The sequence below is a fragment of the Lepidochelys kempii genome, chromosome 4 (genome assembly GCF_965140265.1).
Source record: "Lepidochelys kempii isolate rLepKem1 chromosome 4, rLepKem1.hap2, whole genome shotgun sequence".
Taxonomy (NCBI): Eukaryota; Metazoa; Chordata; order Testudines; family Cheloniidae; genus Lepidochelys; species Lepidochelys kempii.
The window spans coordinates 136,584,592-136,599,517 of NC_133259.1; the positions used below are offsets into that span (position 1 = coordinate 136,584,592).

Genomic DNA, 14,926 nt, shown 5'->3' on the forward strand with positions numbered 1-14,926 from the left:
TTTCAGGATGCAATCCTGCCAGTCCCACACTTTATACTGTGCCCAGCCCTGTGATACCGTTGGCTTCATGGGTGTGGGAACTGGCTCCAAAGGTCCCCATTCATTTCAATAGAAAGTTCTGAATAAAAATCAGCGATGTTATTTTTTCCCTGTCTTAGCTTGTCTGCACATAGATTTGTTTCTGATTAACTCAATGTATGAACACTCTTATTCCAGAGTAAGCGTGTCCACACATGGAATTATTCAGGGGCAGCTATAGTACTTTCAATTCACCCGCTCCCTGAATCAGAAACCACTTCCAAGTGTAGACAAACTCTTCCATGTTTCTGAGCCACTCCTTCCCCCTGGATTCTGAGCCTCATGATGCCCACACAGGCTCAGAAGTATTGAGTACAGACCTGCTTTTCTGAGCACCGGCAGCTACCAGAGATTTCAGCGGGACGTGTGATAAATCTGGCTCTGTGTTTTACTGTGGGCTTAATTCTGCTCTCACTCAAGCCAGTGTTAAATCAGGAGTGACTCCACGGTGTTGGACCTCTGTCTTTGTGACTGTCCGAAGTAAAACACTGGGAGAAGATCAAAATATTCCTCATGCATGTTTTTCTTCTGGAATTACTGACATCTGGGCCCAATCCTGCCCCTATTTAAACCAGCAAGACCCAGCTCCTCAAAGGTATTTAGGTACCTAACTTAGTGTGGATTTCAGTGAAGTTAGGACCCTAAATACCTGTGTGGATCTGGGCCACGTGTTTTGTAACTTGAGGACTGGGCCCTTTCTCCTGAAGTCTGTGCAGACCTGGATTGGATCCCTGGCAGTCAGGCTGGTAAATTCACCTTCTGACAGCTTCAGTACATCCATTCAATCATGCCCCATTTTCTTGATGTTTCTAATTTGTTAAACTCTAAGCTACTTATCTTCCCTCCAGTGCCAGAATATCTTATTGCCTCACAATTTTTAATATATTTGTCCCAAGAGGTAGGGTAGCACTATTATTCCCATTGTACAGATGGGAAACTGAGTCACAGAGGAACGAAAGCTAACCTGTTCAAGTGACTGGTGATTTGGGGGACCCAATTTGAGACACTTTGAAGGGGCTTGATTTTGAGAGGGCAGGTGCTTGATGCTTACTGAAAAGCAAGGTGTGTAAAGGCAGTAGAATCAACCCCATGTATTTTAAACATTTTTCACTACATGCCCTTTAAAATCAAATAATAAAAATATCACCATTTAATACAGTGCTAAACCCCCTAGCTCTTCTAGTGGAGGGCATTAACCTGTCATGTGGCTACACACCACATTTATCTTACTTTCGGCCCTGCTTCTGAAAACACTCAGTGGGGAAACTGTGCTTACTCCCACGCATAAGGCACCTGGAAGCTCGGACTACTCCCAGCTGTTTGTGCATGAGCGGGGTCCTAGCCTGCAGCCCTTGCCCGTTTTTAAGGGCAATGTGCATTTGCCAAGCGATGTTATAAGACACAATATTATCTCTTCTCTTTCAGCATTAACAAAAATTCCTTGTGGAATAACGAACACAGAGGTAGCAGCGCTGTTTGCTTTTTATCTTTCTTAGTGTGCTCGAGTGGGAGTCAGGATGCCTGGGTTCTATTCCCAGCCACTGCCATTGCCCTGTGTGTGACCGTGGGCAAGTCCCGTTGCCTCTCTGCTCCCCTTTGTCTGGACTACTGTAAACTCCCTCATTCCCTGGACAGGCTCTCATTTGGCTGGATAGCCTCGGCACTCACATATCCTGAGACCAACATGGCTACAACACTGGAAACAAAGAGAGGTTAGAACAAACCAAGGCCAGGTCTACCCTGTAAACTTACACTAGTGAACTGTGTCACTCAGGGGTGTGAAAAATCCACACCTCTGAACGCTACCAGTCTAACCCCAGGGTAGACATAGCTACCGCCTCTCGCGGAGATGGATTAGCTACGCCAATGGGAGAAACTCTCCCGCTGACATGGTAGCATCTTCCCTGAAGCAGTACAGTGGCGCAGCTGGACTAGTGCAGTGTAAATCTCTCAGACCCACCAGTTTTGATTCTTATCCTCTGATTTAGAGGGTGTGTGAAAGGAGCGAACCCAACATCTCCATATTTGTCCATTATCTTATTCTTTTGCCAGAATGAAGCTGTTATTCCTACTATGCCCCACTCATCGAGAATCCATTCTGTTTGGGGGTGGGGGGAAGTGCCTTTATTTTATCTCCCCACTTCACCAAAAAGTTTTGTTGTTTATACAAAGAGCAGCTAGGCAACGAGAAGTCATGCCAGTAAGACGAAAAAAAATCCTGCAAGTGCGTTACCATGAACAAAGAAAGGCAGCGTTCCAGGCTAAATCAGAGATTTATTATGAAGGGGGTGGGGGAGGAGGGGTTGTTAAATAAATAAGAAGGGGGCGATGACTTTGGGATACATTTTTATCCTGACACCGATTCAGAGAAGCCTACTGAGTGCTACTGTTTTACATTACAGAGCCAATGACTACGTAATTCACATGTAGGTGCCCAGAGCCCAGTGACAGGCCTGGTGTAAGAACCTGAGCCGGCTAGAGTAGCAGATTAATTGTGTTTTATTTTTTAAACAATTGCATAAATTAATCTATTTTTGCACTGCAAAAAATAATCCCTACACTGTATATATTATATATGCACGTTGCCAGCTATAATACAGTATGTACAGGGGTGAGGACCCGAAGCACAGAACAGGAGAGTCTGTCCAGAGAGATGTGCAGTAGATTACTCCAAGTGAGGGGAGGACAAACCTTCCTGATCATTGGTAGATTCCTTGGTAAAGTCCCTGTCCCCTTCCTCTCCCTCGTAGGTCTGCGAATCCTGGCTCCTTTGGGGAGTGGCCAGACCCATCTTCACCAGTTTGGCTTGTTGCTGTTCCAGGCTCTGCTTCCTCCACTTAATCCGTCTGTTCTGGAACCACACTTTTACCTTTGGAACAGAAAACGCTTCACTTTTAAAACCCAGACTCTACCAGGGACCTTCGCTAAGCAGATCTAGGATACATCTACACTGCCGCAGCTGCGCCATGATGTGGGCAGTGTAGACATACTTTATTGCCAGGGCGATAACACCCCCCCCCCCGAATGAGGGGTGGTCGCTTTATTATTTATTTATTATTTATAAAGCGCTGTCTACACTGGCCCTTCTCAGCACTAAAACTTGTCACTCGGGGGTGTTTTTTCACAACCCTGAACGACTCAAGTTTAGCGCTGAAAGGGGCAGTGTAGACACAGCCCTAGTAACGTTGGAAGGGCTCAGATGCTGTGGTGACGGACACCCATGCAAAACCTGAGGTAGATGGAGCTTCAGAGACGCCTCCCTGGTTGAAAAGTTTGTGTGGGGGTGTGGGAGATGACAGCCAGCCCCCTCTGCCTCTCCTCATGGATCCCTGTCTAACAGGCCCATCCGAGGGCCCCATCCTGTGCCGATTAGCTGTCAAACTCCCATTGGTTTTGGTCAGATCAGGATCAGTCGAAATACACATTTGACTAGTTGCTGGAGAGAGCCAGTTATCCCTGAATGGGGGTAAAGGGGTGTTGACTGACTCAGGAGAGCTGGGTTTGATTCCTCCTTCCTGTGAGATGCTGAGAACCTAGGCCCAGATCCTCAGAGTTCTTTAGGTGTCTAATTCCAATTGAGTTCAATGGGCATTAGGTACCTAAATACCTTTCAGGATCTGGGCCCTAGCCATCAGCTGGATCTCATCAGGGCAGCTTGCCACGGTAGCAGCATCCAGGGGTGTTGAGTGGGGAATGGTCCAATGGTTAGTCTGGGGTGAATTCCCTGTTCTGCTACAGGCTTGTCTGTTCCTCAGTTCCCCACCTGGAGAAGAAGGGGAATAGTACTTTGTCTTGTCTATTTAGATTGTAAGCTTTTGGGGGAAGATATTGCTTCTGACCAGGGGTCCTATAGCACCTAGGATAATGGGACCCAGTTCCTAAGTGGAGCTGTTGCTGCGATATAAGCAATAATACTGGGCCCTGTTTTGGAAAGCTCAGACTTCAGAGACTTGTTACTATCCCAGACTGCAGCAAGAGAAATAGGTACAAAAAATCCAGCTTTTAAGAGCCTCTGGAACTAGAGTCTTCCCCGCTTACTCCCAGTGAGTAGCACCTTGAGCCACAGCCATTGAGCTACTCAGAGAGCCTGATCCAAAGCCCTGGAGCCAGCAGGAGAAGTCCCATCTACTTCTGTGGGCTCTGGGTCAGGCCTAGAGTAAGGAGGACAGAATCAAGCTCACAGAGGTTTCCACATTGTTCCTAGATGGGAGCTGCTGCTGGAATTCTCCCCTCCACACACACCCCTATTTGTTCTCAAGGACTTTATTCAGTCTGCCTTGGACTCCAGAAGGTTTCTACTCCCCTTCCCTTGGGAGGTTCTTATGTATACAGTCCCTTCTCCCCCCCCCCCCCCCCATAGAAAAGCTAGAGAAAGCCCATGGGAGAGTGAGTCCTGCACTGGGGGGTGGGGGGTGGAGAATTGGGAAATGCTCCATCTTGCAGCCCTTATTTGGAGCATCCTTATTTGGAGGAAAACTTGTATTGAAGTCAACGGGAATGTGTGCCGAACTCCAGGGAGGATGCAGAGAAACCTGTGAAGCCTATGTAGGGCTCAAGCCCTGGGTGGCTTCATCTGACTCTTTCTGTCCCCCTTGGAGCTGGACACACTGGGGATCCAGGCCATGGCGCAGGCCACTTTGCAGACGGAGGAGGCGCTATCCTCCTGGGTTCCCCTGGCACTGCCATCCCTACCATCTAGGTACAGGGCTGGGGGAGAGACAGGCTTGTCTTACTTGCTCCTCGGTGAGGTGGAGAGCGGAGGCCAGCAGACACCGCTCGGTGCCCACCATGTACTGCTGCCGGGCGAACTCCTTCTCCAGCCGGGCCAGCTGGTCGCTGCTGAAGATGGTCCTGACCCGCTTGGATTTGCCCGACTTGGCTCTGAAGCCTGGGAAGCAGCATTTGGAGAGCAGATACCCTGTGCGTAAAGACGAAACAGCTCAGAGGAGAGGCGCGGGCTGCGTGGCCACGAGTGGGGGGCCCCGGCCGGGGCGGGGGGAGCGGTGGGGAGAGTCGGGGGACATCAGGCTCTTACCTGGGGCTCTCAGAGGGGCCCGCCAGCCCGGGTAGCAGACGGGATAGAGCGGCCGAGGCTGCAGGAGGGGATGCGCCTGGGCGCACAGCTGGAGCGCACCGCCCGGCCAGGCGCTGTCTGGCCAGACGGGGTCCCAGCGCCCGGGGCCAGGAGGCGGCGGCGGCGGCGGCGGCGAGGGGTCTGCCCGGCCCAGCAGAGCGTTGATGGTGAAGGATTTCCCCGCCGGAGCCTTGGGGGAGTGTCCGGGGAGCTGGGGGCCGGGGTGAGTCAGCAGGGCCGGAGCGGGCAGCCCAAAGGGCAGCAGGGTCGTAGTCAGCATGGCCAGGCTGTGCCAGAGATCGGCGAGGGGGTCCCTGCACCGGGAGGAGGCGGAGGCGGCAGGTGAGGGGCTGAGCGCGCTCCTGGCCTGATCATACAGACAGGCCAGCCCCGCTCCCTCCCTTATATCCGGAGCAGGGACCCTGAAGTGCTAATGGCTCCTGCTGAGCTTTTGTTCGCCCCTAAGTAGCAGATGAAAAAGGTGTCCGGACCAACAAGGGATCCAATTAATGGATGGGCCGGGGAGCTGGAAAGGGGGGTGGGGTGAGATCCACTTGACAGGAGCTTCAGAAATCTCCCAAGATCCCAGGGTCGCTGGTGCCGTGCCCCTTGGGTTTACACACACACAAACCTCCAGAGTCACTTCCATCCCATTGTTTCCAATTTGTCAACTCCGGTGGAGCTGCCAGCCCATGGATATGGCAACAAACGGGAGATGGGGGGAGAGGTTCTATGTACATAAATCCAGGAGGCAAAGCGCCCCAAGGTCTCCTCTCTCCCAACCCCCTTTTCCGTGCCAATTTCTGCCCTGGTTCCTTGGTTGGAAATATGCCACCCCCAGAGCCAGAGTTAGGGCAGTGGAAGGGGCCCACAGGCCTGAAGAGTAAGGAAGCAAAGCTTGGCTCACATGGGAACACTCTAGCTTCCGGGGACTTCCTCCTGGTTAGGGGAATGCAGGCTGCACGGTTATTGGTGGCACCAATTTATATCTCCATTTGAGGTAGTGATTCCTTTGCTTTTCCTTGTGCCTCACTCCCCTCTCTCGCTTGATGCCCTCTGCATTTGGGGGCTCTTTGTTCTTATGAATTAACCCTTTAGGGTCGGATCCTGTCCCCCCCTCCCCCCACTCATGCCGAGAAGCACCTTGCTTGATTTCAGTGGGACAACTTGCAGAATGCGGCGATACTCAATGTGCATAGGGGTGGCAGAATCCGGCATTTCATGCGCCCAGACCCGTGCTGCTGCTGTCTATGGAGCTACTGATCCCAGGTTCTGATATGGCCCCTGTTACCATAGCATTTGAGCATTATTGTGAGGTAGGGAAATGCTTTTATCCCCATTTTACAGATGGGGAACTGAGGCACAGAGCGAATACAGCCCAGATCTGCAGAAGTATTTAGGCATCTAACTCAAGTTGAAATCAATGGGAATTAAGCATCTAGGTACCCTTGGGGATCTGCGTCTAAGTGACTTACCAAGGTCGCACAAGGAGTTTGTGGCAGAGAATTGAACCCAGGTGTCCCAGGCCAGCACCCAAACCCCTGCATCTTTTCCCAGCACTGGCTGCTGCTGCTACCTGGTCATCGTGGCGGGCTCCACTGATGGGATTCAGATGGTCATTAGGTTTTGAAATTCTGAAAATTGTACACCTTTCCCTAATGAGCTGGGAAAAGTCACACCTCCGTCCGGGGCCCTGCGGGGGCGGGGGCTGGCCCCAGTCAACAGACTCCAGCATGGCTTTCTTTTTATTGGGGAGGAAATGGGAGTTGAGGGAGAGAGCAAGCCAGGGCCCAAAACATCTGCAAAGCGTTTCCCCCTGCAAGGCCAGGCAAGAGACAGTGTAATGTCCCACCCCCCAACCCCCTCCGTCTCCCCTTAGCTTTGGTTTCACTAGGTTCCAGGGACCGAGCCTGCTGAGGGGAGAGCCCCGCCATAAAAGCAAGGGAAATGAAGGGCCCACTCCCAGAGCTGAGAAAGTCATTATGGGGCTCATTTGAAGCAGCGCACCCCCCCCCCCCCAAGGTGGCAGGAATCACAGGTTGGGACACCTGCAGACACACGCACACACAAGGCAGGAATCACAGGGCTGGAAGGTTTGCTGTTGTCTTCCCAGTTTTAATCTGCTCATTAACGGGCTTTGGTGTTCCCAGGGGGTCGCCCTCTGCTCCTGCTCACGCTGCCCCCTCTTGGGCTCCCATGACGGCCAGGGGTGTACGCTCACCCCCGGCCCTTTGACCCCACTGCAAATGCTCCAGGTTTCCCCACCCCCGAGGAGCACATTTTAGGGCCGGATGCTGCATTCCTTGCCCACTGATGCTAAGGGAAAATAGACAATGCTGGATGGGGCCCAAAGTTACCAGGCTTTCAATCAGAGATAGGGATGCCAGTGTTGGTTGGACGTATACCTGGAGGTTTCATCCCATGACATCGTCTCTCATTAAAGATTAATCTTTGATTCCTGGAGACTTCAGGACAAACCTCCCCACCCTGTTCTCTTTCTGCACCAGATGTGGGGGAAGTAAGGCCCAGATCCCCAAAAAAGCCTAACGCCACCAATGGGAGTTAGGCACCAAAACACCTTTGAGGATCTGGGCCTGACTGCGTACAACTCAGCTTCAGCAACCTGACTGTTCCTCAGCGTCTTGGTGGGGTGGAGGCGGATTTGAAAATACAGAGCCAGTGGGACACATCCACCCTGGGTGTAAACTCCATCGCCATCAGTGACGTCCCCGCAAGGAGGGATTTGCTCCAGCTGCAATTTGAAGAAGCCATAAAAGTTCAAGGTGGCCGCCCCACAAGCGAAGAGCCAGCTTGGGTTCTGTTGTCTTGCTTTTTATCTTTGTGGGGAGCGTCCAGCATCTGCTGCGGGCCGATGCAAATAAAGGGCTGTGTGAGAGGCGAGATGAAAGGGCAGCCTTGCAAAGCAGATATGTCATTATTAGTTCTTAATTACCAGCCTTGAAAGGCCCGAGATAAAAAGGAGTACGGCTCCTTTAAAAGGGGGAGATGGGCATGCTCACCCCATTTCATTCGTGTGTACTTTCCCTTTTCAAAACAAGGCAGCTCAGCAAACTTTGCCCCCTCCTCGTCCCAAATCCAGGGGGGTTACACACCTTCAAACGCTTGTTCGGAGCATCAGCCCCCTGTGACTGCCGAGCTTCCAAATTACTTTTCCTCCCTGACATCCCCTTGCAGAAGAGATGGGCAAACACAGCCGTGTTTGGCGGGTCAACAGATCTTCCGAGCCCCTCCCCTTGTCAGCCCCACACCTTGCTGGGCAAGTGAATGGAGGGGAAGCTACCCTGGCCTCAGCTTTGTTTACAAGAGATGTGTCTCTCTCTGCTCTCCTCCTCCCCCGGGAACAGCTGGGCTCCCACCTGCCCCTTCCCTTTGGCACTAAAACTGCCCCTCTCCCCATCCAGGCTGCAGACAGAAAGCTGGCACATGGACCAGCGTTTTCTGCTCGTAGCATTTCAGCTCAGCTGTTCAGGCTTCAAGCTAGTGGGTCAGGACTTTCCTGGCATCGGGAATGGGGCTTGGCTCTGCGGTTTTGGTTTGCGTCCTCATACATAGGCAGCTTTAATGGGAGCAGGAACAGGCCCCAAAATGATTTCCCTGCACTATGCTCCATCTCTCAGCCCTATGTCATGTATCCATCTGGTTCGCTACAGTGCATACTGCAGACCCAGCTTGCAGTCTCAGCAGTGCTGCCCAGCAAAACATTCAGGTGGATTTTCCTTCTCCCCAGGTCCGTATTGCACACAGAGTGGAAACCCCTTTGCACCTCTCGCACTTCTGGAATTGGTCCAGTTTGCCATGTGAACCTGTAACACTTGGGGAGCTGGTGCTGTTTAGAATGCAGAGGCGCTGTTCTCAGACCTCCCTCTCCTCCCATGCTGGTCCTGTTTCATTTATAGCACCCAGGCTGGTGGCGTGGCCTTTCCTTTTTGCAATAAAACACACAGACATCTGTCCACTCCCCTGCCCTGGAGAACGGGACAGCTTCAGCTCATGCTAACCCATTCACTGGGTTTATTGCCGGTTACAGTAAACCAAACAAAAAAATAACATCCAGGGGAAGAAGCACTATGCTAAACCACATCGTCAGAGCGGATTCCGGGCGGTATCGGCAGCCCTGGATGGGGCAATTTTAATAGCAGTTCTGCCATTTTTCTTAAGTGGAAGAAGGGTGGGACCCAGAAGTCGACTCATCTGTCCTAGACAATTTGTATCCAACCCTCTCACTTACCCCCCAGGGGTCTGAACCTGCCCTGCCCTTGTCTTTGCAAAGCCGCAGCCCCCTTGGTTTTCCTGTACGGAGACCAGACTAACCCAGAACCTTCTATCTGCCCCCTGACCATTTTATATGTAGAGATGGGACCTGACAGTGTTTTAAGTGGGGGGAGGGTGCGTGTGTGGGGGTCATGCTGTAGTGCACAGGAGTCTCACAGTCTGTCTGGCTTTCGAGGGACGCAGCTAACAGCCCTAAACTGTCTGTTGAAAACTCCCTAAAACATTCAGGTCAAACGACTTTCTTTCCCTTTGCTTCCCTAATTCAGCGGCTCTCCGTTCCTTGCTGAGATCCTGAGGTGGCAGCATTAACCCCTGCATGTGCGCTTCCTCAAGGGTTTGTAATCCCCTTTTAATTACATCACCGAATAGGTCTCCTCCATCCAGGCCAGATAGCTGCAAACAATGGCATGTGTTTTCCCTAGGGCACAGGAGGTTGTATGGCTGTGTGGGAATCCTTCTCTTTTGCTTGATCTTTGTTGGTTTCAGCTCTGGGACAGAGACGTTAGGAGGCCCTGTTTTACTTACCCAGTATTATTTATATTACAGGGCTAGGTGCTGTACGTGCGCACGGTGAGAGACTGTCTCTGCTCCTCCCTCCCCCCAGAGTACAACCTCAATAGACAAGCCAATCCAAGAAGAAACAGAAGAACAGAGATCACCCAAAAGGTCAGTGGTAGCGTCAGGCCTAGCTCCCAGGTCTCCTGAGCCCCACTCCAAGGCCCCGTCCACGAAACTGTGCAGGTCCCAACGGATTTGCTCAATACCGACTTTCAGCTGAGTTCCTTGTGCCACCCATTGACCCAGCTGACAGTCAGCCCACCTTCTGCACCCCAGCTGCAGCCTTCTCGGGTCTGCCTCCTGCATCCCTTTTAGAATAGCCCAGTGCCGATGGCTCTTGTGGGCCATTGTAACCCAGCCCCCTCCAGAGCTTGTCATCACTGCAGAAAGCTGCGCAGGGGAGCTTAGTGCACGAGGCTGGGCATCATGCAACCTTGGTTCTCTTCCGGACATTGCTGCTGACTCCCTGTGTGATTCTGGGCAAATCGCAAAGGCATTTAGGTTCCTAATGCCCATTCATTTCAATAGGAGTTAGGTGCCTAAATGCCCAGGAGTATCTGGGCCGAACTCTGTTGAGGATCGGGTCTTCAGGAGCCTATGTTTCAGTGCAAGTCAATGGGGCTTCTTCGGTGAGTCTGAAAAGTGGAGCTCTGTGCCTCAGTTTCCCCATCTATCAGTTGAGGATAATGACAGTTCCTTTTCTTTGTAAAGCACTTCAGATTGTTACAGGGTGGCAAGAGCTGTGTCAGAGCACAGAGCATGGCCCTCATTTCCCTGCAGGTACCTGTTTTCAGGGACGCACCTAATTTATTAAACATGAACTGTAACCTCACCCTGAACCCAAGCACTGCTAAAGTCCAGAAAGCCTCCCCACCACTACCAACCCATTGGACCTGCAATGCTCACCCACTGAGTGATCCCTTTGCTTTGGTTACCAACTCCTGTTGCCCCCCTCAGCATAACACTGCTTCTGCATAACACTGCACTCACCATGCTTGACTTCCTTAGCCACAGTTCAGCATGCCCTAATCTCCCATCCCTGGCACTGCAAGGGTTAAATAACAGCAGGGAGGTAGCCCTGCCCCAAGGTACCAGAGGAAAATGGACCTGATTTCATTGTTCCCTTTAACAGGCCTGCAATGGCTGGGTTATCTGCCCAGCAAAGATGATCATGATGGCTTATCAAAGGCCTGGGCCTGGGCCACCTGCATAAGGGAGCTGATACAGGCCTCAATAGCCCATTCATGTCAGTCAGCTGGGGTGGGCTTTCTTTGATAACTGCACCTTGAATAGAAGCTGTCTGGGAGCTTAGCCCCTCCCCAGCTGTTTGTGTATTAACTGTCTGGTTTGAGTGCCCAGGCCTGGAAGACTTGTGACATCTTGTGTGGAAGCCAGAACCTGCAGACCTGTATTTCTGGCTCCCCTGTGTCTCCTGAGTGAGAATAAGGTCCAGACAGTGGGTTGCCAACTCTCCTGATTTGGTCCTGAGTCTCCTGGTAGTTAATTATTGTTTTCCTTAAAGCCCCGGCTCCTGGAGTCGAGTGGGTATGTGATGATTTCCGCCTTCATTCTTAAAGCAAAGGTAACTTGCTAGCCCTCGTGGCTGAGGAGAAAGCTTCAAAATGAGACCCCAGTGCACCCAAAAGGCTCAAAAAGCAGAAGGCAAATAACAAGAACCCCAAAGCTATTATTGTTACATAATCTCATGATTTTAAAGCCACTCTCAGGATTTTTGGTGAGCCTGACTCAGGATTTTTGAATGTTTGGGGTTGGCCAGACTGCAAGGCCTTGTTCAGTCTAAAGAACTGAGCCCCCACAATGCAGCCAGCCTGGTTTCCATCACATCATACCGTACTGCTAATGGCTCACTGGCAGTGCTGCAGCAGGAATACGGATTCTTCTAGGGCAGGCACATCCAATGTATGTGGTGTGGCCCCTGGCATCTGATCGTTTGAAAGGTGCCAGGCAGAATATCCTGGCACATGAAGCTCTTAGAGGGAGGTAGTGCATCCTATACAGCACTGGATGGAGATTCTGGAGGCCTGAGTTCAATTCCTAGCCTGCTGTGTGGTTTAAATTAATTTAAACAATTACATGTAAGAGATGCATTGTAATCTAATTGTTATTAAATAGATTTAAATTAGACACAACAATCGGAGGGATCTTCTTGCAGGATCAGGGCTTAAATGAGCAAAAATGGACAATGGTAACAAATGACAAATAGGTACTATATGCATAATTGGCAAATGGCTTGTTATTTCCATTGAGAATTGCCCTATTTTTTGCCAGGTATCTCCCAGGCTACTCTGTCTATCTGCTTTCACCTTCTCCCCTCCCACCACCCTTCATCTGTTTGCTGTAGATTCTCTGGGGTGGGGGCTAATCTCTCCTACGTCCCTTCTGGAGAGTGTGTGTGTTAATACATTCATCATAAATCAGTCTGTTTCTGAATGGATGGTGGCATGGACTTGTGAAGAAGACCCAGCATTGTGACTCAGGAAATCCTGGTTTCTGCTTCTAGCTCTGTCCCAGATGGCCTGTGTGCCTTGGTGGAAGTCCCTCCCACCTCTCTGTACCTCAGTTTCCTTATCTTTCCATGTATGATAATTCTTCCCTGCCTGGGGGGAGGCATTGGGAGACTTAATTAATTAGCATTTGCAAAGAGCTTTGCCATCATGAGCTTGGAAGGTGCAAGGTATCATTATTTAACAACAAGCATTGCCTTTCTGCATTTCATTAAGTAATAAAGAGCAGTTTGGAGGCCCATTGAGTTCTGCAGATTACACTTCTGAGTACTAGCCTTCCTAATTGTGAGCCAGAGCACCTCAATAATAAACAGGACAGCCCTTTTCTCTGCCAGGCACTCACTTCAGACAGCAAACACTTAGCTTAGCCAGTCCCCAAACAGTAGTCTTCATTAGTTAACAATTAGAGTGCAAACTGACTGACTATCCCTAATGGGTCTCATGCTTGCTCCCAAGGTGTAACCTCTTTAATCCACAGGGCCTTGGAGCAGAGAAGCTCGGAGCTAATTAATAACAATGATGGTCATTAGCAAGCCAATTGCATTTGGAGCTTGCCTAAGAAAGGGATGGGCTGAAGGTGAAGTGCTCCATGGCATTTTGTGGATTGACTGTCTGGTTTGGCTATGCAGGCAAGAAAGTGAAGTCTAGAGGTTAGATGGAGGCCTGGTCTCCTTGCTTTGGGATTTTTATGAGACTTTTTGGTTCAATCTGCCCTGGAACCAGAAACCACAAACCCTCATGCCCATTTGCTGACCTACTACATCTTCCAGTGTCTACATACTGCATAAACAACGAGGAGTCCTTGTGGCACCTTAGAGACTAACAAATGTATTTGGGCTCCTCGTTGATTTTGCTGATACAAGCTATCGGCTACCCCTCTGAAACCTGTTACCTACTGTGTGGTATCTAGCTGTCTATTGTACCTACTGCATAGATCTACTCATTGTATCTATCTACTGCACCTGTCTATTCACTGTATCAATCTGTCTAGCCACTGTCATCCATTCCATCCACCCATTAACTGTCCATCTATCTAAATTCTATGGCTTTCCTACTAAATAATATCCTCTAGCTCCACTGAGGATTACAGTTATCTTTTGGTACCTGATTGTTAGAGATCCAGACCAAATTTACTGACTATATCAACAAGATGAGGGTCTAAATAAATCTATCACAACAAAGGCCAGTTCCTGGTCCCACTGAATTCAGGGGCAAAATTGCCATTGACTCTCATGATATAAAACCAGATCACCAAAAAAGGAGTCAAAATGTTTCTTTTTCTTTCCTTAGTTCGTGTAAAAAATGGGTTAGGCAGAAATCAACCCCCACCACCAAAAAGAGAGAGAAGTTCCCCAAAAGCAAATACCCTAATAATAATATTAATTAATTAATACCTAGCTCTTGTCTAGCACTATTTAGCCACAGATCTCAAAAGGCTTTACAAAGGAGGTCAATATCATTCTCTAATATGTGGCGTGTTTGCCTGTTATGATCATGCACAGGGTTCAACGTTATTCCCTCAAAGGCTCCCCTTTCCAGCATTTCTCCAATTAACGTGACTTTGTTTTGAAGGGGGGGGGGAGGAATCAGTTTTGAACTAAAACTTCAGTCTTCTTAGCACTTAACAGAGCATTATTTAGGGCACATATAAGTAACATATGTTCCTGGTGTAACTCTAAAGATGTCAGTGGAGTTATGCCAGAGAACAATTTGATATTGACAGTTATTATGGGCCAGTCTGGGATCCCCTTTCCTCTAAGCACAGTTTGTGGTCCCTTTAAAGTCAATAATAAATCAACATGTTTTCTGAATTCGCCACCAGCATGGTGGAAGGCTGGTTCTTGTGGTTAGAACTTCAGCAGGACAGCTCCTGTGAGTCAGGGATTCATGGTCTGGCCTATGAGACTTTTCTCTGGCAAGGTGCAATACAGAACTATAGATCAGCTGTGAGATGAGCAAGAACAGAGTGAAGCCAACAGGAGGAAGCAGACAGTATGCTAACAGGGTGCCATCAATGCTTAATTTGTGCCAGGGCTGAGCCCTGGCATGTCTAGGCTTGGCACTTCATAGCCCTGGCACCTCTGGGCTTGCCGCATCAGTTATGAAAGTAAAAATATTCCTTGAGCCCTGGCACCTCTTTCATTACAACTTAAGCACTGGGACCACATAGCCCAGGTTGTCCATGCAGCCATCAGCATCACTTACTTTGTGCCCTTGTTGCTTAATATGCAAACTGTGCAGGGAAGGAACTTAGGACAGGGGTTCAATTCCTTGCTCTGCCACTACCTGCCTATGCAACCTTGGGCAAGTCACTTAGCCTCTCAGGCCCTAGTCTAGGCCCCAAATGTCACTGAAATCAATAGAAATACCAAAGTATCTTTGAGGATCCCTGCCTTGG

At 50.0% G+C, this 14,926-nt stretch overlaps 1 protein-coding gene across 1 annotated transcript; it reads right to left on the reverse strand.

The window, feature by feature from the left end:
- Window positions 1-2,368: 2,368 nt before the first annotated feature.
- LOC140910048 (homeobox protein Nkx-6.1-like) lies at window positions 2,369-5,486 on the reverse strand. The gene is made up of 3 exons (XM_073340160.1): window positions 5,114-5,486; window positions 4,812-4,996; window positions 2,369-2,947 (listed from the first exon to the last, which is right to left on the reverse strand). Exons 1-3 carry the CDS (start codon window positions 5,430-5,432, stop codon window positions 2,744-2,746), a joined length of 708 nt encoding a protein of 235 aa, XP_073196261.1. The 5' UTR covers window positions 5,433-5,486; the 3' UTR covers window positions 2,369-2,743.
- Between the last annotated feature and the right edge of the window lie 9,440 nt (window positions 5,487-14,926).

Coding starts and splice junctions, on each gene's coding strand:
- LOC140910048 (XM_073340160.1), bottom strand. CDS start 5,432: ATGCTGACTACGACCCTGCTGCCCTTTGGGCTGCCCGCTCCGGCCCTG. Junction 4,997..5,113: donor GGCCCCTCTGAGAGCCCCAG/GTAAGAGCCTGA, acceptor CTTTACGCACAG/GGTATCTGCTCTCCAAATGC. Junction 2,948..4,811: donor TCCACCTCACCGAGGAGCAA/GTAAGACAAGCC, acceptor TCTGTTCCAAAG/GTAAAAGTGTGGTTCCAGAA.